The sequence below is a fragment of the Schistocerca piceifrons genome, chromosome 7 (genome assembly GCF_021461385.2).
Source record: "Schistocerca piceifrons isolate TAMUIC-IGC-003096 chromosome 7, iqSchPice1.1, whole genome shotgun sequence".
NCBI classification, from domain to species: Eukaryota; Metazoa; Arthropoda; class Insecta; order Orthoptera; family Acrididae; genus Schistocerca; species Schistocerca piceifrons.
In genome coordinates, this window is record NC_060144.1 from 566,986,922 (window position 1) to 567,011,789 (window position 24,868).

The following is a 24,868-nucleotide window of genomic DNA, read 5'->3' on the forward strand; positions in this document are numbered from 1 at the left end:
AAATTATTATAATGAAGATCATGTAGTTTGCACATATTGCAAAGCCACTTACCCAATTGCTGAAAATGGGTGTTTAGTTGGTATGGTCAGAGGAATGTCAGGGAGTATTTGCTGAATTAAAAAAGGTGTTAATGTTGAGCCCAGTGTTGGTGTTTCCAGACTTTCAAAAGGAGTTCATATTATTGTGTGATGTGCCAAATCACACTCTTGGGTGTGTTTTAAGTAAGGAAGTGGGGGATTAGGAGCATCCTATAGCCTTTGCTCCAAGACAGTTGAATTCAGCAGAAAGGAATTGCTTCAAAATTGAGAGAGAGAGATGGTTAGCATAGTAACATACTTCTGGTGTATGGAGGAACATACTTGTGGTGTTACTAGCATGGTAGAAAATTCAAGGTAGTGACTGACCACACTGTTTTGAAGTAGTTACTAGCTTCGAAGGATCCACACAGTAGATTGACGAGGTAGATGTTGAATCTCAGTGAACTGTAGTACAAAGTAATCCACAAACCTGTGAAGAAACATGGAAATGCATACGGATTGAACACCAAGACAGCAGTAGTACAAGCACTAGGTCAGGACTGTGGAGAATGGCAACCAGGACAGAGCGCCGACGAGGACTCTACACAGTATGGCAAGCAACAGCAGTTTAGTATGTGTATGCAGAGAAACAAAATTAGGACACAAGTGGTGGTGCCAGCCAAGCTGGAGCTACAAGTATTATGTGAAATGCATGACAGCATTTATAGGGCCATGGGGTATGAAGGGTGACAAATCAGAGAGTGGCAGGAAAGTACTGGTGGAAGGGAAAGAAGAATGATGTTGATCAGTATGTCAGAAATTGTGTGTACTGTGCACAATAGGCGGATTTAAATCTGAAGCAGGTACTGCTGCAGAGACTGCCAGAAGCAACAGAACTGTTCAATTTCATTGGGGTGGACAGTTGGGCCCAATCAATCAAACACCAGCAGGTAATCATTTTGTGCTGACCATAATAAATAATTTTTTCATCACATATTGCCATTATTCCATCCTGGATCTCCTACTGCTTAATTTTTCTTGTTACATGATGGCAGATAAGCAGGCAATCATAGATGCACAGGTGTTGGTTAATAGGTGGCTATTGAAGTTCAAGGTGCCAGAGACAATAATTATAGACCAAGGGATGAACTTGATGTTAGATCTGATGAAAGCATTGTGTTGGTTACTAAAAGTAAAAAAGCTGAGAACCAGTCCACTTTATCCACAAGCTAATGGAGTGATGCAACAAGTTCATCGGACTATTGGGAATATGCTTAGTTATTATGTGAATCCTAACCATTCAGATTGGGACACACATCTATCCTTCACAGCGAGTACATATAGCTCCAAAGTACACACTAGTACAGGGTTGTCACCATTCAAGGTGCTGTACAGAGAAAAAGGTGCCCTTAGAATAGCGTAGACCAGTGGGTGATTTTGTCTAGCCCTTAAGCTCTGAAGGGAAAGATAAGAAGTTTTTAAGAATGTACCAGGGCCCGTACCACGTAACTGAAATTATATCACTGTTAAATGTGAAGCTGCAGCTGCTGACAAGGACAATGACAGTGCATGCTGGACATCTATGACCATTCGAGGGTGCAGCACACAACTCTTCAGGCTTTGCGAGAACCCAATCCAAGTTCCCGTAGACTGGACACCCCGAGTGAGGGGTCAGAGATTGATAGAGTAATTTATGTAGTAATTATGAGTAACCACCTTAGTATTATGTATTTGTTTTACAGATTAAAAGATAGATAGCATTACAATAGAGAACTGGGCCAGAACAAGACTCGAGGGACCGGGTCTCCTCTGTGGATGGGTGCATTGTAGTACCGCTACTATTCTCTGAGTAAAAATTATAAGTCTTAGTAAAAGTAATGAGAAGTAATGTGGAACCCGCTGTGGAATGTTGCATTAATGCTGCGAGCTGGCAGCCACAAGTATGGTGACATGTGGGTCACAGTAACATACACTGGAGTGGATTGTGAGGCCAGGATAACCAAGCACAGCAGTAAACTGCAGTGCATAGCAGTAACTGTGTATGTCATCAAACCAGAGCAGGTCTCTTGTTATGGGGGACATGAAGAGGTGCTGGGCTTTAGTGAAACAAATGCATGGCAGAGGCAGATAAATAAGTCTGGATGTTGAGGCAGAGGCTGAAACCTTGACACCGGAAACCAGCAGCATGACAGTACTGTAGCTAAGCCAAACAGTGAAGTGACTGGACACTGCCAGCAGCAGCCAAGGGTTCGAGACTGCGCTGCACCTGCCACCAGTACTGAGTCTGTCATGGGACTTGCTGCCACAGTCCCACTGACCTGCTGTTCTGAGCTTGCTGCCACTTCTGACACTGAAATCCTAATGAGACATAGCACCACAGTGCCAGCTGACTCCCGTTGGAGGCCAAAAAGTTACAAACTGCACACAGCGTCCTTATACGCCGTTGTGTTGGTGCAAGCAGAGTAAGCAGCCGTGTGGACTCCACAACACCAAGGGAAGTAGTGCGCTGCTGATGACAATGAGTAGATCACTGAGCCACGAAAAGTAAAAATGAGGATTGATACAAGCTGGAGGTAAGATACACAAAAACAGTATCTGGGACAGTGGATGCAAACAACGTGAATAAACTGAATACGACAGAAGAAGACACAATGGAATTGGTGGAAAGGAATAGGGCGATTGTAGAGTGGCATTCCATGAGAACTCCAAGTTCAGAGAATGGTGTGTCGAACAAAACATGCATGCTTCAACAGATAACTAGAGAACTAATGGATTATGCCGCAGCATTATTCAGCAGTCTAAACCAGGATCTAGAGGCAATTCAGGCACAGATGCAAGTATTAGATGCAAGACTATAGAAATCACTGGGTTTAGTCATCTTCAACTTTTGTGGTCCTGTCCTCCTCAGTTGCGCGTAATACTACGGTATATTGATAATTTTCACTTATGGACCGTCTGACAGCAACGGAATAAAACACAATTTTAGTGCCATACGCGTTTCGCCTTTATTTTCTGCAAGGCATCATCAGTGGCAGGTTGCGTAGACAGTTTCTTACATATTACGCTCCTGTTGCATTTTTGGTGTTGTTCTTCTTCCTATGAGCGCCAATTTGCTGTTTTCTCCACATTCCACAGCACTATGCACTGAACGCTTGTTTTAATGCAATGTTTTGGTTTCTGTTGCCGACTGGGTTTAGTGTCTGGGACACAAGAGTGGAGTTGACGAGCTTGCAGGAAGCCGTTCATCAGGCACTACATTTGCCATTGAGTCTGATCTTATAATTTGGACAGTCGGCAACAGAAACCAAAACATTGCATTAAAACAAGCGTTCAGTGCATAGTGCTGTGGAATGTGGAAAAAACAGCAAATTGGCGCTCATAGGAAGAAGAACAACACCAAAAATGCAACAGGAGCGTAATATGTAAGAAACTGTCTACGCAACCTGCCACTGATGATGCCTTGCAGAAAATAAAGGCGAAACGCGTATGGCACTAAAACTGTGTTTTATTCAGTTGCTGTCAGACGGTCCATAAGTGAAAATTATCAATATACTGGGTTTAGTGCCTGGGACACAAGAGTAGAGTTGGCGAGCTTGCAGGAAGCCGTTCATCAGGCACTACATTTGCCATTGAGTCTGATCTTATTGTCATTCAAGCAATATCTGAAGGGGCTGATGAAGGTGTGGAGAGAATTACTGCGAGAGCTATGGTTAATGGCAGAGCCCTGTAGCCACAACCTATCTTTCTACTAACATGGAGCAGTTGTAGATGTAAAAACAGATAGCACACAGCTGTATGTGTAAGTGAAGGTATTGGTGGCAGACAAGCATGTGATGTTTAAATTTTACACGGTGCACACCTGTCCAGTAAAGCTAGAACCGGTGGGGATGTTCATGCAAATAAAAGAGGATGACGTGTTACTCCGAATGGAAGTTGGTGAGCAGAATGTGATAATAACTCAACGTGAGCTACAGCAGTGCCAAAATGGGACGGTCATCCATAGCCCTACATGCAAGGTCCAAACTGTCCAGAGGCAAGGCAGAGGGTCCCATACCAAAAGGAAGTGATGGAACCAAAGCTGTACTTCCATTGTCCATTGAGTGGGTCTAGAATGACATAATAATGGTTACGAGTTGCTATGAGCAATGGAGGCTCATGGGAGCAAGACACAATTGGAAGCAGTGGGTTATTTGGCGGGACAAAGATTTTATTCAGACGAGGAGGTGATTGCAGCAATTAATAGCTGTTTTGCAGACTTGGATAATTCCTATTATTCAGAAGGGATCAACAAATTAGAACAGCGTTGGACGAAGTGTATAAGTCTAAAAGGAGATGATGTCAAAAAATAAAAAAGGTTTACGCCAAACATGTAAGTAGTTTTTATTTTTGCACGGACTTTTCAAACACCCCTCGTAGCAGCCTCTAATGCACACCCGAGCCTTTTAAAGAGAGCCTACATTTCCCAACCTTATGGCACAAGTGGAGGAAGTTCCAGTCTAACTTGTCACTGAACCTTTGAAGTCTCTGGTTCATGCTTTCCACTCAAATTCAGAATCAGTGGTCCATTATCAGTTTTGAGAACAGTGGTGAAAATTGTGAGACTCACTGGAACTCCATGGGCAAGGCTGGTCTTCTCAACCTTCTCTGCCAGTCACTGGAATGAGCCTAATCTGACCTCGGAAGATGACATGCATTTGTTCCAACATGTACCACAATCTGCAGTTGGTCGCGCCCTGTTCCCTCAATGACTGCCAGAATACCATTTAACATTCAGAAAGAATGTCCCCAGGCATACACACTGAGTGAGCCTGGTGTTCCTTACCATCCTTTGCTGTCATTTCCCTACATTGTACCATTGTTCGCTGTACATTTGAACTGTCGACTATTAATAGATCTCAACTCTTCTGCAAATTGTCTTTTCTTGACACAGTACGTTTCCCAACAGGTGAAGTGAATCCGACTGGATCAGTTTCTGTTTCAGTGGAAGACAGTGCCTTGAACTTGGGAGAATGAGTGCAACACCCCTAGCAGAGGACAGTACTTCAAGCACTTTCAGTACCTCTGGTACACAACTCTCGGGAGCTCTACCATCACACATCCATTCACAGCAGCTTCCAATCTCCTGCACTAATGATGTATTTGATTATTATATTGTAGTAATTAACTGAAGTGTTGCACATTTAGAAATTTTCTGTTTTACTAAGGCATCCAGGTAAGATCTGTGGCAGAAGTGATCAGTAGTGCTGCTGCACTTGCATATCGTGTTATGTAAATCCCATCATGAAGGAGAGACTTCAAGGAGGTGGAACAAGCCAAGTTAATAAATTGATATGTAGATAAAGCAAGTGCAGGCTACTTCTATAAAGTGTACTAATACTCAATTCCAGCTTGTGCTAATATTGATAATTAAGGGAGTAAATTCTGGATTCCTTTCACCCCTAATTAGCTAGGAAGGTTAGAGAAATTAAAAAGAGAAATGGACAAGTTAAAGTTAGAATTAGTGAAGAACAGGACTTCCAGTCAGTTGAGTGAAGTATAAGAACTCAGTTTCAAAAGGGATAATGCAGGAGTAGGTCTGATAATGAATAAGCAAAGAGGAATGTGGGAGGAGGAGGAGGAGAAGGAGGAGGAGGAGGAGGTCATTAGAGACGGAGCACAAGCTCGGATTAGGGAAGGATGGGGAAGGAAATCGGCCATGCCCTTTCAAAGGAAACATCCCAGCATCTGCCTGAACACAGGTTTGAGCCGAATTCTCCCAAACGCAAGTCCAGTGTGCTAGGAATGTGCATAATCTACCATAAACAGCATAGCAAACACTTTGTGAAAGATAATATAGTCACAAAACAAGCACCCACCACAGCAATGCCAAGTAGCTCAACAGATAATGAAGAGACTGAAAGAAAGCACAATAAGATAAAAGATGTTATTCAGATTTTTAAGGGAGATGACAATTTAATTGTGATCAGAAACTATTGCCAATTTAATTGTGATAATAAACTAGAATTCAATGGCAGAAAAAAGACAAGAAGAAACAATAATAGGAAAGTAAGGACTGGGGGAAAGGAATGAAAGAGGAAGACATCTGGTTGAATTTTGCACAGAGCACAATTTAATCACTGCTAATGTTAGGTTCAAAAATTGTGAAAGAAGACTGTACATGTGGAAGGGACCTGGACACACTAAAATGCTTCAGACTGATTATGTAATGAATGGTAAGACAGAAAATTTGAAACAAGATTTTAAATTGTAATGCATTTCCAGAACCACATGTTGACTCTGACCATAATTTGTTTGTTATAAAGCAAAGAATAAAATACAATAGCAGAAAGGTAGTACATTAAGGAGCAGGGGCCTGGACAAACTGTATGAACTAGATGTTGTTGAGTTTCAAAGGGAACATTAAACAACAATTGACTGAAATAGGGGAAAGGAATACAGTAGAAGACAAATAAGTACCTCTGAAAGATGAAACCAGAGTATCAGATAGGCAAAAAGAGAAGGCCTAGTAGAAATCTTTGGATAACATGAGATGTTTAAACAAATTAGTGGGGGAAAAATCAGCAGTGAAGCATGTAAAAAGAGAATACAGCTGTCTAAAAAAATGATATTAATGGAACTTGTAAAATGTCAAGCAGGAATGGTTGGAGGACAAATGCAAGTTTGCAGAAGCACACATGACAATGGGAAAGGTGGAGGAGTGTATAGGAAAATTACAGAGACTTTTAGGAAAAAGACAAAAGGCTGTATGAATATTAAAGGTTCAAATGGTGAGCCAATACTAAGCAAATAAGGAAAGGCTGAAAGTGGAATAAGTCTACAGAAGGATTATAAAAAAGCAAACAAACTTGAAAAGAATGTTATAGACAAGGAAGGAGACACAGGCAAAGATGAGACAGTCACTTATTGTGCACATTGTCTGTACAGTTGATGACCCTGACCCTGATTTCGGTGATAAACTACAAAAGGACACACTGTGGTCCCGGATTGCTGCCAATGAAATCCCTGTCCTGCATCTTTTGCAATAAACGAGTAATTCCCAGAAAAATTACCAATCACAATACACTCTGTTGGGCCAAGTGTTTCTTTCAGTGAAGCTAGATAATGTGATTGCTGTTTTGTTATAAAATGATGAATTTTCAGCAATTCCAGTTTGTTGCAAAAACTGTGTGTGAAACCATCAACTGTTTCCACCACTGATATCAATGTACACCAATCTGTTAGTTTCCACTGCCATATACTGGACATCTTCAGTCAAACACAGTGCTTCTGATTCTGCAATAAGAGATGAAATACAATGTACTCCAGGGCACTTATGACACTTATAAGACATACAGTCCCAGCTTTCTGTAGAGCACACAATATTTTCAAGTAAGTCTGTAGTTGTCTTATTAAGCTTGGCGACACCCAACATTAGCTCCAAATTCTGGTGATGAATACAAACACACACAGCATGGGTTCCATGAGCACCCACGAGTACACACCATTTGCGACGCAACTGTGCAAATTTTGAGAAACCAGTTTTATAAGTGGGGAAACGTCTCTTTGAAAGCTGCATACAGCTTCTTCAAATTCACTAAAACAAGACATTTCAGCTTGTGTTCTTTAACACCACATTCCGATCGGACAGATACAAAATCTTTCATCCCTGGACACAAATGACTGTACTCATCATCTTCATAAAATGTACAAACAGCACGTTGTACATTATCACATAAAGACTCACGTCCACACTGTGTCACATCAGGCAAGGTTCCTTGCTTTTCCTTCAGTGCCCTGGCCTTTCGAACCAAATATTCTGACACCCCAAATTTCCTAGCACAATATGCAGTTGCCCACTTCGAAGGAAGGAGACTGATAATCTTGATTTTTATTTCATAGGTAACCATTTTATATTTTTGTTTTAGCTGTTCAATAAGACCAGCAAAGCCTGTCTCGAGGGAAGTTGAAGGGATATGATCCTCATCATAAGATATTGTAACTTTGAGACTGTTTTCAAAGTGCTTATGAACAGTAGAACAGATTTTCTTGTACTTCTTTTTGCCATATGAGACTCTTTTACTACTACTCAGATGCCGTTTCTTAAGTGGTGACACAACGAGAGGACTACAGGCCGTATTCACTGCAGCTACAAATTCTTCAGTAGGTTGAAAACTGTCACTTGTATCTATTGAACATTCATTCTCTTGGTTGCCTCTTATAATGGTGTTAATCATCCAATAACACTTTGAGCACAGAGATTTGCCAGGTGTAAAATTAACATTACCAGAAATCTGCCTACACAGCTCTGTGGAAAAAACTCTCAGAAACTTTTTTACCACAGTCTTGTGACGAGAGAAGAGGTCACAACATACATGACCAAAAATGTGTGTTTATTTATTTATATTTTATTTATTTATTTATCTCTTGTTCTGGTGATCCTTGTTGTGACACTATCACAGGATATGGAATCTGTCAATTTTACATGCTTTTGGCCAGAATTTAAGGTAATATATAAAACAAAACAAAAACAGTAACTTAGGTCCCACTACAAAAAATACATTTTAGAGATAGATAGAGATTACAAAACAAAAAACAGTACACAGTAACTTGGGCCCCCTTACAAAAAATACATTTTAGAGATAGATAAAGATTGCAAAATAATAAGTGTTACAGAGAAATAAATATTGCAAAATATATGTTTACAATAAAAATATTTGGTATTACAAACACAAATTTGGTAATACATTTGCAATTTACAATACAAGAAATGTTAAACACTGTAGTACAGGAACTCTTCTATTGTATAAACTGATCCTTGCAATAGGAACTGCCTTAAGGTTTTTTTAAACAAGAGATCATAATCTACCAAACACTTAATTCTTGAACGGAGGGCATTAAAAATCTTACAGCCACTGAAATGGACTCCTTTCTGCACCATACTTAGATTTGGCTGTTCATAGTGGATATCATGTTTCCTTCTAGTATTGTGACTGATATGCACTAGTCAGCTTAAAGATGGATTTGTCTTTCCGTATGAAGCACATCAATGAGAATATATATTGAGCAGTAGATGTAAGTATTTCAAGCTTCTTAAAAAGATTCCTGCATGTGGCTCTAGGATGGACTTCACACATGATCCTTATGTCTCTTTTTTGTACACACAGTACTTTTTTAGCCAGTGGCTGATTTCCCCAAAATATAATTCCAAATGCCATAATTGCATGAAAGTAACCATAATACGCTGACTTCATGGTTTCCATATTTCTATAAGAAGGAACAATGCGCAATGCGTATGTTGCTGAACTTAGTCTTTTGGATAGATCCACGATGTGGTTTGACCAATTCAGTTTGCTGTCAATATGCAAGCCTAGGTATTTTGAGGAATCTATCCTGGTTATTGTCTGATCACCTATTTTTATTACTATTTCCGGGTCGACAGAAGCGTCCGATCCAACGCGTCGGCTTTGACCAGTGACGTAAGGGAGTTGTCGTGTGTGACGTCATGACGGCGCGGAGTTTGGTTTGAGTGTGGCTGTCTCCAGTTCCGTTTTATCTTATTTTATTTACTTTTCTGATCTGTTCGTTCTATCTCGTGAGATTTTTTTTAAATTTAAAAACACTTATTACTTATTTTAATTATCTGTTTCCTCGAATTTCTGTTTTAGTTTATTATATTTATCTTTCTGATCTGTTCGTTCTATCCTGTGAGATTTTTTTTTTTTTAAAAAAGACAAAAAACACTAATCAGCTACTGAAGCATCTTTATCTTCTATGGGTTGCAGGGGTTACGACCCCTGGGGAGGTGGGTGGGTATTCATGCATGGCTGTCTTCACTTACACGTTGTAGCCACGCAAGGCGTCTAAATTTGTTTATATTTAGTTTGCCCCCACCCAAAACACCCCATTTCCTGCGCTTGTCCCGTTAGTGTCATTAGGCTTCTTGTGGAAAGTGTGTGTGTGTTTGTTTTTGTTGTCGCCATATTTGTGACGTCATTGATCAAAGCAGACGGGTGGGATCGGACGCTTCCGTATTTCCCTATTTCCTCATCTTTGGATGTTTTGTGGAACTGAATGTAGTTTGTTTTACAGTAATTTAAAGAAAGACCATTAATGTTGAACCAGTTCACTATTTCATTAAAAACCTTATTTGATGTTACCTCAAGTTTATCTACTGAATTATCAATAAGTAGTGTAGTGTCATCAGTGAAAATGGTGAATCTACAATATTCCGTAGAGAGAGGGAGATCATTTATAAATATAATAAAAAGTAGGGGACCCAGAACTGATCACTGCGGCGCTCCACATGTGATGGTACCCCATTCTGAAGATACTGGGACACCATCTTGACTATCTACTACAACTTTTTGTTTCCTGTTTGACAGATACGAGTCACGCCATTTCCCTGCTGCATCACTTATACCGAGATGTGCAGCTTTTTGTAAAAGAATTTGGTGATTTACACAGTCAAATGCTTTTGTTACGTCACAAAATATGCCAATCACTTTCAGTTTTTTGTTGACAGATTCCAAGAGTTTGCCAGTAAATGCAGATATTGCACCTTCTGTTGACAAACCTTTCTGAAATCCAAACTGACTTTTGCTGAAGCTATTGTGTTCACTGAGATGCTTAACAATCCTGGCATGCATTAGTTTCTCTAAAACCTTTGAAAAGCTTGTCAGTAGTGATATTGGCCTATAGTTAGCAGTATCCGTCTTACCCCCTTCTTATACAGCGGTTTTACAACTGCATACCTAAGCCTCTCAGGAACTATTCCTTGCTTAAGTGACGCATCAAAAATGTGGCAAAGGACTTAACTTACATGGCTGGAGCATTATTTTAATAATTTGTTGGAAATGTTGTCAATTCCAGCAGAGTTTTTACTTTTCAGGAATTTAATAACTCTTTCAATTTCTTGAATAGTGACTGTTTTTACCTTAATGTGTTATACTGAACCAGGTACTCTAGCTTTCAAAAGATTGATGGCTTGCTTCATGGACCCTTGTAAACCTATTTTTTCTGTTACTGTTAAAAAATTGTTGTTGAATGTGTCTGCAACTGTTTTTGGATCGCTAACAAGATTACCCTCACTTTTGATTTGGATATTTTCACTACAAGCTGCAGTTTTCCCCGTTTCCTTCTTTACAAATTTCCAGATAGTTTTTACTTTATTGCTCGAGTTGTCAATTTCTGCCTTCAAGCACATGTTCTTTGCTGCCTGAATGGTCTTATTCAGAACTTTATTGTAGATTTTATAGAGTGTAATCCTACTGTTATCATTTGAACTACTGGCTGCAGCATATAGTTCTCTGTAAAATTGTCCAGGTATACTTTCTCATGATAGTGACACAAAGTTTCCTTATCATCAATTTGTAATCCTGTACGAACAGCAGAAGGTGTTTTGTCTCATCACTATAATCACACATCTGTTTGAGTCCTGATTGTCTACAGTAAGAGTTTATGACACTCCTGTTCTAATGCTGTACCAAGAAAACATTTCTCTCTGCCATCCATACACTGACCATGCACTTCACGACTCACTTCCATATTGAATTGTAGTGTATGCACACTCCTAATAAGATGATTCAATACTGTGCACCATGACTGCTCAGCTGTGATTCGATGATGGTGGTGGACCCATTAGGATTCCTGGGCTGGCAGAACTGTTTTACATGTGGTATGTTAAGTTGCTGTCTGTATATAAAAACAATAAATTATTATTATATGTAAAGGGCTTTCCACAAGTGATAGATGGGATATTTGGAGTTAAGGAAATGAATATAAAATGTTTAATTTAAATCCTTGATATCTTTAGCTGGAACTCAAATATTTATTATTTGATAGGCAAGATTAATGGGCAATTTCGGTAATTCACCATTATTTTTGTCTGCAGTTTTGACTAATAATTCTGGATTAACACCATAAAAATAAAACAGAGTGAAAATTTAAAAATTTAATGTTGAAATCAGCTTAATGCGCTTTGGACACTTCAGAAAACATCTCTGAAAGATAGCAGTGTCATGGTTTGATGCTTTAGGGGATAGGTTTTAACTTAATTATCTCATATAAATCGTCCCATCCATCATGAGTAGCATGTGCCATCCATCTCCGTGTTTATGTAGGAAAAATCAATTTGAATGAAAATATAACTAACAGAATTCAGTAGATCTTGAGCAAGACTCAATGAAATTAAAGTCTTTCTTTACTATCAAAAACCAATGCATGACTTTAGTGCCAGATGGGAGAGCTTTCATTGTAAAAAAGAAATCATTGCAAAAGAACTTGGTGGTGCCAACTACACTTACGCTCATAAATTAAGGATAATGCTGATACATGGTGAAACAACGCTCTGGTGGGCGGTTTGTGGCTTTAAATCACCTTGGAGTATGACCATGCGGTGTATTTGACCTGCGGTCGTCGCATGGTGGCGCTGGCAGCAGTCCACATATGCAGAGGTGTGTTGGTGCATGTCAGAGTACGGTGCAGCAAATAAGTGTGCAGACGTTTTCAGAGATGCTAATGGTGACTGTGTGTTGAAAATGGCTCAAAGAACACATATTGACGACGTTATGAGGGGTAGAATACTAGGGCGACTGGAGGCTGGTCAAACACAGCAGGTCACAGCACGGGCCCTCCGCATGCCACAAAGTGTGATCTCAAGATTATGGCAACGATTCCAGCAGACAGAAAACGTGTTCAGGCACTACAGTACGGGACGTCCACAGAGTACAACACCACAAGAAGACCAATATCTCACCATCAGTGCCCGCAGAAGTTGACGGAGTACTGCAGGTAGCCTTGCTTGGGACCTTACCGCAGCCACTGGAACAGTTGTCTCCAGACACATAGTCTACAGATGACTGAACAGACATGGTTTATTCACTGGGAGACCTGGAAGATGTATTCCATTGACACCTGGTCACAGGAGAGCCCGTAAAGCCTGGTGTAAGAACACTGTACATTGTCATTGGAACAGTGGTCCCAGGTTATGTTCACGGATGAGTTCAAGTATAGTCTGAACAGTGATTCTCGCTGGGTTTTCATCTGGCGTGAATCAGGAACCAGATACCAACACCTTAATGTCCTTGAAAGGGACCTGTACAGAGGTTGCGGTTTGAGTGTGTGGGGTAGGATTATGATTAGTGCACGTACACCCCTGCATGTCTTTGACAGAGGAACTGTAACAGTTCAGGTGTATTGGGATGTCATTTTGCACCAGTATGTCCACCTTTTCAGGGGTGCAGTGGGTCCCACCTTATTCCTGATGGATGATAATGCATGGCCCCACCGAGCTGCCATCGTGGAGGAGTACCTTAAAACAGAAGATATCAGGCGAATGGAATGGCCTGCCTGTTTCCAGACCTAAACCCCATCGAGCATGTCTGGAATGCTCTCAGTCGACATAATTGCTGCAGGTCTTCAAACCCATATGACACTTCAGGAGCTCCAACAGGCACTGGTGCAAGAATGGGAGGCTATACCCAAGCAGCTGCTCAACCACCTGATCCAGAGTATGCCAACCCATTGTGCAGCCTGTGTACATGTGCATGAGGATCGTATTCCATACTGATGTCGGGGTACATGCACAGGAAACAGCGGCATTTTGTACCACTTGTTTCGGAACGGTTTTCTCAACTTATCACCAATACTGTGGACTTGCAGATCTGTGTCGTGTGTGCTCCCTATGTGCCTTTGCTATTAGCGTCAGTTTTGCGTAGTGCCACGTTGTGTGGCACCAGATTTTGCAATTATCCTTAATTTGTGAGCATGAGTGTAATTTCCAGACTTTCTGGCTATGCTACTGAAAACGAGTTTAATAATGAACTGTTTGTCAATAATGGTGGGCAATCAGTGCAACAATGAACTGTTTGTCAATAATGGTGTGAAATCATTGCACACATGACAACCTGATGTTTACCACTACCACTAATTTCTCTCTGGTGATAAACGAAAGGGGGGAAATGTTGCTATTCTCTACATGTAATTTCAGTGCCTTAGGATTCCATTGAAACTATTCACTGTCATGACTTTCACATTTTTCACTTACATCCTAGGTCATTCACTCATTGAAGGCCTGGTATAATACGTTCATCAGTATTAGAACATTCTTAAATGACTTACAATAAATGGGAGAAACACAAAGATATTTTGGCTGTAATTAGACTTAGATACAAGCTACATAATGAACCAATTTGCAGCACGCTTTGACCTTGCACACATTGCATTTGGGGAGGTCCCTAATAATGATTTTTGACAATTTCAGGATTTTCCAAATCCAAAAACTCAATGTGTGCATGCAACTACCACAACTAAATTTGTTGCATGAATTCAGCCTTATCACCTCTCTATATACACCAAATATCATTTCAGTACAATTATTCACACGAGATAAAAAATATTGGAAACGTCCAAAAATGTGATAACTTGTGTAGCTGTTTGTCTATGTCTTACTTCTGAACCATGAATCATTGCAACACATCCTTGCTTTCTCCTACAAGGGAGAGGTGTTACCTTTCAAATGAGACCCACCTTTTGTTTTTATCTGATTTAGTACAGGAGCTAGGAGGTCACGCATGGTGGCATGTTTTTTGAAGAAAAAAAAATTGTAACTTTGGGAGGGCCTAGCTCAGCCCCCCAGGCTGAGATATGAACTTACTTTAGTGCTGTTATTAACTGTACCAAATTTCATTAAAATCTGTAACCATGATGGAACCCTCATCTGATGATTTCCAATGGAATTGCCCCAGTACACTTACTTGGGGTATCAAGGGAAATTTGTTATTGTGTTAATCTTTTCTAGATTGGGAGGATGTAGCAAGTTATCTTCGATGGAGATTCATTGACAGAAGTTTAAATAACTTCATGTATGCCCAAGGGACGTATGTTGGTACCCTTGCTGTACACGTTTCACATTAATGATTTTGTGGACAATATTAACAGTAACCTCAGACTTTTGCAGATGATGCAGTTATCTCTAATGAAGTATTGTCTGAAAGAAGCTACTTAATTATTCAGACGGATCCTGATAAGATTTCAAAGTGGTGCAAAGATTGGCAACTTGCTTTAAATGTTCAGAAATATAAAACTGTGTAAATCACAAAACAAAAAACGTAGTATCCTACAATATCAATGAGACACAGTTGGAATCAGCCAACTCATACAAACATCTGGGTGTAATACTTTGTTGGGATATGAAATGTAATGGTCACATAAGTTCAGTCGTGGGTAAAGCAGGTGGTAGACTTTGGTTTGTTGAACGAGTTCTGGGGAAATGCACTCAGTCTACAAAGCAGATTTCTTACAAATCACTCATGCGACCCATCCTAGAACATTGCTTAAGTGTGTGGGACCTGACCAAATAGGATTAACAGAGGATATTGGACGCATACAGAGAGGACAAGCACGAATGGTAACAGATTTATTTGATCAGTGGGAGAGTGTCACAGAGATGCTGAAGAAGCTGAATTTGCAGACCTCTGAAGAAGGTGTAAAGTACCCAAGAATGCCAACTTACAAAGTTTCAAGAAACGCCCTTGCACGATGACCATAGGAATACACTACAATCCTCTAGCGCTGCCACAGGGATCTTGAGAACACGATTATATTAATTAGAGTATCCATGGAAGTTTTAAACAATCATCCATGCCACACTCCATTTGTGAATAGAATGGTGGGAAAACCCTAATAACTTGTAGTGGGATGTATCTCCTGCCATGCACTTCACAATGGTTTGTGGAGTTTAGATGTTGAGCTGTTAAATCTACAACCAGGGTGCTTCCACAGGCACAGTGGTACAGCTATGTTTTATGCAGACTATGTATCCCGATCTAACATTCAGAATTAGAGTTTATAAATTCTGCTGCAAAGTCTGTAACAGGTTGTCAACAGACGTCACGCAGGAAACCCCTTCAATAAGAAAAAATGAGTAACTTATTACCATCTTTCATAATTTATCTGATTCCTGAACTCGGGGATATATACTCAACTGAAACACGAAACTCACATTAAACAAATTTTAACTTGCAATTATAGGCATCTGATAATGTAAAGTCTTAGATGTAAACCTGTTTTTGTGAATCACATAAAAAACAGAAGATGACTGCTGAAAGAAGAGCAGCGAGTTTTTTTAAAAGTACATAAGCACATATAAAGTAATCAAGAAATAATTCCTATGGTTATCTATGCGATTTCATTGGCACTAGCTGTAATTGGTTGTTCGTACACGTTGCAGAAGTATTTTATATGATTTGTGGAACACGACAAGTGAAACAATGTATGTAAGCAATTTCTCTTATCATTTAAAGCACCTCGGCCTCTAAGTACCACCTACTGTGTTATATAAACATTATGCATTGGATTTTTTGGTCCAGGAAATTATACTGGAATAGTTGCAGCATACTCGACAAAAATCAATTGTTTTTGACCTTGTTGTATACGACGACGAGAAAACTCAATAAAGAGGGGGTGGGGGGAGGTTAGGCCACAAAATAGGCAACTCCTAGCGAGAAAAGCCAGCAATTGTCTTCACCATATCCCCATATGCTTTGCCCGTTTATTTTTCATTAAAATGTCAAGGATCACTCCTTAAACTCCCTACCGTCTACAGTTAAATTGTTTAAAAAAAAATCTGTGGTTAAATACAATTGCTATATGAAGCAATACATACTGACGAATCACTCTCCTGTACATAAGCTTGTTGAATTTCCCCCTTCCCGTTCGCCATTCCACAGCATGATTTGGAACAACACACACGCGGGAAAATTGATAACACAAATCGCTGGAAAGATAGATCAACAACAGAACGAATTGCTGACTAATGGGAAAAAAATCTGAATTTGCGTCAATAAATCAATCTCATAACTAAATGAGCCATAAATTCTAATTTATGTTATAATAAAGATCTCTGTATTCATCTGCAGTATATGAACGGAAAATTCATGTACAGATTATTTTATAAAGCTGTGCAAACTCGAATAGGTTATAGTTTATATTATTCATATAACTCGAAATTGGCTAATATTCATATATTTTTCAGGCATGTGGCGAGTTCAAGGATATTTGAGAAGTTTCGAACGTCCATGAACTTTTTAGATCACTAATAATCTTTGGGTAAAATTGCTGACAAACCACATCGTGATCTTTGGCGCGTCAAGACGAAAGAGGGTACTGTTGTAAATAATTTGTAAACAGTGGGATATAGTGGAAGTGCTCTTGGAAACTAGGAAATAAACTCCGGTCTATAAGTTTGTGTGAAGTACAGCCTGTGAATAAGCTAGTATCAGAATGGTAATTTTCTTGTCAAGCCACATTATGTCAAATCATTTGTAATGTGAATAGTTTTGACATGACAGAGCAATTTTGAATTTGCAACATGGGTGTCTTGAACGTTTAAATGCTCTTTAATTTCATAAATCGTTGGTGATACTCATCGTTTTATTTATTTGTTTTCGTGTTGCAGAGTTTTGGCTTGCCACCTGTGAAACCTAAGCCTTCTGCAGCAGGGAAGTTCGAAATCCAGGAAGGCCATTATGGAGTTCCGGATCCAATGGTCTACGGGTGAGAAGATATGAAAAATTATTACTAATTCTACCACTGATCATTATCTTACGTGATTAAATTTATATTAACATTATAACTGGAGTATAACGTATATTTATTCTTTTTTTTTAGTTTAGGCCGCCAAACTAATGGCTTTTGCAAACGTCATACATAGGTTGTTTAGATTAGTATAGATAACTTACATACAGTACTGGTGATTACATTCATCTTAATCGTCTAATTATGTTACAAAAGAGGTCAAATAAATTAGAATTCACTGAGTCAATATAAACATTTATTTATTAAGAAGCGTTTTAACTCCCTGTGGAACAGTTTTCAAAGCATGTGGCAGCTTGTTGAACCATATATGCCCATTAATATAAAGATTGTTGTCTGTTGTTTTTAATTTTGCCCTCGTCTGAAGTAGTTACTCTTACTTCTAGTATTGTAATTATGTGTATCACTGCACTTATTATTTACTTTGTTGTTACTATTAAGAAAAAATATAAGTTTATACACATACAAGGGATATGCTGTTAAAAATTTGTCCTGGACAAAGGTTTCTTGACAGGACTCTCTGGACTTCAGTCCATACATTAACCTAATGGGTCTTTTCTGTAATATTGCTATAATATGCAGGTGCAGGTCTGCCATGCAACCCCACGGTTCGATATCATAATTAAGAAATGGATAAATTGTTCCATAGTAAACCATTTTTTATGTTTGACTTCGGACTATGTATGCCAGTTGACTTACCACATACAAGCTACTGCTTACTTTCACACATACAGAAGTAGGGTCAATTCTAGTGTCTGATTCCACTTGTCGGCTTTGAGCAATGACGTCATACCTAAGTCAGATAGGCTACATAGAGGCAATCATTGAAAGCAACTGATCATGTTTGCAAACAAGAATGTAGCATACGATAAAATTAGAATCACAGTTCACGTGATTAATATTTAGTCACAAATTATATTGACAAGAATTAAAAGTAATGAAAATAAATAAGAACAGAAAAAGAGAAGTATACATGTCTGAATTCATTATTATCGTAATTTATGCAAGTAAGAAAAGCACAGAGAACCCTTAAATCCATTGCAGTATAGTGCAAGATGAAGTCATAATACTGTGAAATAACATAAACTTGTAATAATTACTATTAAATCTAATAGGACTAGTACACAACTATCGAAAATTCACAAAAAGTAGGGCCTCACAAATACTGGAATCGGTAAGTGGAACTGCCTTATACAGGTTAATTCGAGTTATAAATTACAACCATTCCACAGTTCATTATATAGACCGTTTTAACAACAAGTGTGTGCACTAAAGTGTTACAGGATTTCTACATATCGTTGGTGAAGAAACAATACTGCATAAGTAACAAAATAAGAATTTTACACGAAAGACAAAAAACTGTTTAAAGTGCCTAATACATTTCACAGCGGCACTAAATTTGCATCGTAGCAGTACAAGGAAAGATTGGATCAAATAAAAATGTGAAACAAAAAAAATGCTTTATTCAGCTTAATTACGGCACATACGCGGAATTGTCTGGGTATTTATGCCATGATCTGCTACTTATGCTGTATTTGTTTGTCAGTCTCCCGGCACGACTTGACACATTTACATTGGTATTTGGTGAAGGGAAAGCTAGGAAGAACATGTTTTGGAGCATTAATCATTTTTATTGAAAGATTTCATAGAAACATTTAAAATAAATATACTGTTTACATATTTGCGATAATGCCTGCACATTTCTTCAAGAAAAATCCTAAACGTCACTCAAAGCAGCAACAGAGAATCACACTGCACTGATACTCGTCACACAGTTACCTCCGCGATAATTTTCATTCATAAGGAATGTTGTCATAATAACTATGACAATCTTTAGGAAGAACAGATTTAAGTTGTTGTAAATGATCCCATTTGGATTTCTTGATTTTTCCGTCTTTCGTTGTATAGTTTCGGGAAGCAAACATCTCCAAGAATTTTCCTCGGATGCCTCGGTAATTCTTACCACACCTCGTTGAAAGAGCACTTGTAGTAAATAATACCATGTGGGTGGTACTGTTGTGCCCTCAGATTGGTAGCTGTAGGCTCATTTTTTACAGCTCTTCCTGGCCTAATTGAGTTGTACAGCCACAAACTTTTCTCTGCATATTTGATGAAAAAGGAATAATCTAGGTAATGGACTTCGCATGGATGTGGCTTTTTTCTCAATTCTTTAGATATCGTAGCATATTGGCTAGGAAGTGTACCTTCACGTCCTTTAAGCTTGCACTCAATGGAGCTGTGAACTGAGTCAGATTCCATCTGAGTATGGCCTTTCTCCAAAAACTTGTGTGTGATCAATACTCCAGTATCAATTGCTAATCTTAAAAGAGCATTTGATAATATCACATTTCTATTCTGATATGTGCAGCCATCAAAATACAGAATGACTTGAATGGGGTTTTCCTTAATCATTCTGGATAGGGTGTCCACGACGCATGAAGCAAAACATGATGCAACCAAATCACCGTGCATTTCATTGAACCAGTAACATACTGCGTCATGACTTTCTAAATTATACATTGTAAAGTTATGAACAGCCAACTTTGTTTTATAATAAACTGCACTTGCACTTAGAAATGGAGCTACTTTCACGGCCTGTGAGTCCATGGTGTGCACTGAGCAGAGCTTCTGCTGGGCTTCTTTCTTGTCAGCATCTTTTTGCATCCTTGCCTGCTCTTTCCATTCTGTGTTTTGCTTCCACACGTCTTCACTACAACACAAGTCGCACTGGCCTTTCTTGGGGCAAAATAAGCTAATATTACCATTTTGTTACCATTATCAGTCACTCTCGGGAACGATTCTCCTCTTTCATAAGCTGATTTCAGCTGAGAAACAATTTCTTCTTTGGTAAAAAAATCATCTATGTCGCTGTCCATTATCAAAAATGAAGCTACAAGCATGGAACCACTTTTGAGCACTGTTAAATACGTAATAAGGCAGTAACAATGTGCTGCGGCTGCACGCACTTTTGTATTTACACGATATTGTTTACAGTATCCATAAATTGTAGATACGCGGTATTTAATTCTCCACAGTTCCGTGGTATTGCCATCTATTTATTTGCTGTGTCACATACGTGGTATTGTTTTAGATAATTTTTTTCATGGTAAATAATTAAAAATTCGTCATTATGGCATTAAGAGCAGATGTGCGTATGGTCAACGACATCATCTGACTGAAAAACGAAAAATTGGCAAATTGTCAGTTACGTGGTATTGTTTCTTCATCGACGGTATGGTATTACTCGCATCACCGGTGTGAAAAAGAGAAAAATTTGGAGGCTGTACCTACAATACTTGTTACTTTCTCATGGTAGTTCTGAGATGAATAAGAAATAGACTATAGAAATCTGTCCAAAATTATGAACCATCAAATATTTGGAATTGTTAATTAGACTTGACCACCTACATAGATCAGTTTGAGTTACTGATTCCAGCCATTTGATCATTCATCACACAGCTCTCGTACAAGATAAGTAATTTAAGTAGTAACAAACTGTTTATAACACTTGAAACTAATTTATTACGTTAATTATAGTGCTCTTCAAGCGTACCATTAAAGGTTTTTGTCTTACTCGCATATTTTCACAGTAGTCACGTAAAGTTCGTTTTGTTTACATATTGCGGCCAGGTCGAACATTTGACCTTTCAGATTAAACTTCATATCGCAATTTTAAGTGCATTTACTGATAGTTTAGTGTGCTAAATACGTTTGCTGCCCCTATATATCTGTAGAGTATCGTTATTTCTTAAGTAATTTCCAGTAAAAAACTTCTGAACCACTGTTTACATAGTCGCGAGTAGGCCTAATTTTTTGTACACGTATTTTCATTGTTTTCCAGTAACTTAATTGTCTTTCTATCCCTAAAATTGATTTGTACCATGAGTTTAAAGTTCGTGACGTGCCGTAGAATCGTTAGCTCCGGGGTCTGGTGTGATGGATGTAGTACTTTTTTCATTGGGGCGATTGTGGTGGCGTGGGAATTGGGATAATGAATGAGACTCATCAGTGGTTCTGTAAGCTATGCAGTAGAGATAGAAAGATTGTGGAACAGGAGGGGAAAATTGCTGCCCTTCAGGCTGAGTTAGATGAGGCTGGGCGAGAGCTGGGCAGGTTAAGGGGGGAGAGGGGTAAACAGGGGTGGGAAGTGGCAACAGGTGTAAGGAACAGGCTAAGAAATTATTCTGACAGCTTTGTTATTAATGTACAAAATAGGTTTGACCTGTTGCCTCAGTCAGAAACTGATGAGCCTCTCACAGAAGTAGATGTAGACAGGGCTCAACAAGCTTTCAGCAGCAAATTGAATAAGAATGTAGGGAAGTCTGCAAAGAGAAAGAAAGTCTTGTTGCTAGGTAGTTCACGTGCTAGGGGTGTGGGCCAACTTCTGCAGGATGAATTAGGGTCAGAATACCAGGTCACAAGTTTTTTCAAACCTAGTGCTGGGCTGGGGCAGGTTACAGAGGATTTAGGTTCACTATGTAGAGGCTTTACTAAGGAAGATACCGTGGTTATTGTGGGTGGGCCAGGCAACAGTATTGACAGAGATCCGGGGCACAGCATAGAGTGTGGCGTGGCAAAGATTGCATCAACATTGAGTCATACCAGTGTTGGGTTTGTGTCGGTTCTGGAGTGCCACGACCGACCTCATTTGAGCTCTTCTGTCAGGAGAGTTAATTTGGAGTTGGAACGGCTACTTGGATCTGGTGCGGGGTCACACATTGGTGTGGTTCCTGTTGATTCACTCTGTAGGTGGGACTATACTAGACATGGCCTACACCTCAACAAGAAAGGGAAGGGTAAACTGGCTGGGCTGATAGCAGGAAATTTAAATGGGGGAGGAACTACATCTCATGGTGGAAACTCTTTTTTAGTGTAAGGTCAGTGTCCAGTTGGAAACTCAGCCAGGCAAGTACTAAAGATGTTAAAAAAGTTCAAGAAACAAAAGTAAAGTGAAAAATAATGTCATTATATTTCATCAAAATATTGGGGGATTGAAGAATAAAATTGATGAGCTTCTGCTTTGTTTAGAAGAAATAGCAACTGAGAATGTAATAGATGTACTATGCCTGTCTGAGCATCACATTGTCACTGCTATGCAAAAGGTTAGCATCAATGGGTACAAATTAGCTGCACATGTAAGTAGAGGTAATATGATGAGAGGAGGAGTTGCCATATATGTCAAAAGCTTCCACGGTGTAAAAAATTTAGAAACTAAAAAATTTTGTGTAGAGCAACATATGGAAGCATGTGCCACTGAACTTAAAGTAAATGATGGCACTTTCATAATTGTAACAGTGTATAGGTCCCCCTCGGGGAATTTCCAGCTATTTCTAGAAAACTTGGATGCTTTGTTGTGCTATCTGTCAGACAGGGGGAAGCAAATTATCATTTGTGGGGATTTCATTGTTGATTCCCTGAAAAAGTGTAATAGGAAGAATGACCTTGTAGTATTACTCAGTTCTTTCAATTTGAGCTCCATCATTGATTTTCCTACTCGGATAACAAAGAACAGCAGTACATTGATAGATAACTTTTTTATAGACCAAGATAAGTTTAAGGACATAAATGCTTATCCTGTTGAGAATGGTCTTTCAGATCATGGTGCACAGCTAGTTACAGTACATGACATAGCTCCATGCAGTATATCAAATCAGACTTTCAAAGCAGTGCGTTCAACTAACAATATAAATATTGCAAACTTTAGGGAAAGCCTACAGCAGCTAGACTGGGATGAAGTGTATAAGGAACCCGATACGAACTTGAAATATAACTTATTTCACGATACATTTTTAAGGGTATTTGAAAATTGTTTTCCCAAGAAAATAGTTAAACATAATTCCAAGAAAACATATAAAAAAACCTTGGCTAACTAAAGGAATAAGAATATCTTGCAACTGTAAAAGAGAACTGTGTCTAACAGCAAGAGGGAGTACTGACCCCGAAATTGTTCAATATTATAAAAACTATTGTGCGGTACTAAGAAAAGTTATTAAAAAGTCCGGAAGAATGTGTATCATGTCTGAGATCAATAACTCTGATAATAAAATTAAAGCAATTTGGAATATTATTGAAAGGGAAACAGGGCAACCAAGAGCACAGGAAGACTTTAGTGCCATCAAACTGAATTACAAGTGTACTAGCAAACAATCAGAAATTGAAAATATTTTCAATAATCATTTTTTAAATGTTGTGGAGAAAATAGGATCTAGATCTTCACTAGAAGAGAGGGAAGGCTACTAATAGAAGAGGCCATACCTGTGCAGTTCCACCAACCTCTCCCTCTGAAATCAGTAAAATAATAAACTCACTGAAAAGCAAAAGCTCTTACGGCCACGTATGTAATAGCTCTTAGAGCAGGGTGTTTTCCCCGATAGACTGAAATATGCCATTGTAAAACCATTGCATAAAAAGGGGGATACGTCGGATGTCAACAACTACCGCCCAATCTCTCTTCTGACAGCTCTTTCAAACATTTTTGAGAAATTATTGTATTCAAGAGTAGCCTCCCATATTTGTAAAAATAAAGCACTAACAAAATATCAGTTTGGTTTTCAGAAAGGGTTTTCAACAGAAAATGCTATATACACTTTCACTGATCAAATATTAAATGCTCCGAATAACCGGACATCACCCATTGGTATTTTTTGTGATCTCTCAAAGGCCTTTGATTGTGTAAATCATGGAATTCTTTTAGATAAGCTAGATCATTATGGTTTGAGTGGGGCATTGCACAAATGGTTTAATTCATACTTAACTGGAAGAATGCAGAAAGTTGAAATAAGTGGTTCATGTAATGTTAAAACAACAGCTGATTCCTCAAACTGGGGGGCTATCGAGTACGGGGTCCCACAGGGTTCGGTCTTAGGTCCTTTACTGTTCTTGATAAACATTAATGACTTACCATTCCACATTGATGAAGATGCAAAGTTAGTTCTTTTTGCTGATAATACAAGTATAGTAATAACATCCAAAAACCAAAACTAAGTGATGTAATTGTAAATGATGTTTTTCCCAAAATTATTAAGTGGTTCTCAGCAAACGGACTCTCTTTAAATTTTGATAAAACACAGTATATACAGTTCTGTACAGTAAATGGCACAACTCCAGTAATAAATATAGAATTTGAACAGAAGTCTGTAGCTAAGGTAGAATTTTCAAAATTTTTAGGTGTGTCCATTGATAAGAGGTTAAACTGGAAGCAACACATTGATGGTCTGCTGAAACGTCTGAGTTCAGCTATGTATGCTATTAGGGTTATTGCAAATTTTGGTGATACGAA

The 24,868-nt window shown here is 38.8% G+C and overlaps 2 protein-coding genes across 3 annotated transcripts in view; one reads left to right on the forward strand and one right to left on the reverse strand.

The window, feature by feature from the left end:
- Positions 1–16,776, reverse strand: part of LOC124805131 — a 33,868-nt gene extending 17,092 nt beyond the window's left edge. The window contains exon 1 of one of the 2 annotated variants that reach the window (XM_047265588.1): positions 16,661–16,776. In XM_047265588.1, the coding sequence (XP_047121544.1) occupies positions 16,661–16,717 (57 nt within the window). In that variant the 5' untranslated portion in view covers positions 16,718–16,776. The remainder of the gene's footprint in view (positions 1–16,660) is intronic. The other variant, XM_047265589.1, reaches the window with a different exon arrangement.
- A 346-nt stretch (positions 16,777–17,122) lies between these two features.
- The window catches only part of LOC124804958 (proteasome maturation protein), a 36,339-nt gene continuing 28,593 nt past the window's right edge, over positions 17,123–24,868 (forward strand). The window contains exons 1-2 of the mRNA XM_047265350.1: positions 17,123–17,280; positions 17,453–17,550. Coding sequence (XP_047121306.1) covers positions 17,278–17,280; positions 17,453–17,550 — 101 coding nt within the window. The 5' untranslated portion in view covers positions 17,123–17,277. The remainder of the gene's footprint in view (positions 17,281–17,452; positions 17,551–24,868) is intronic.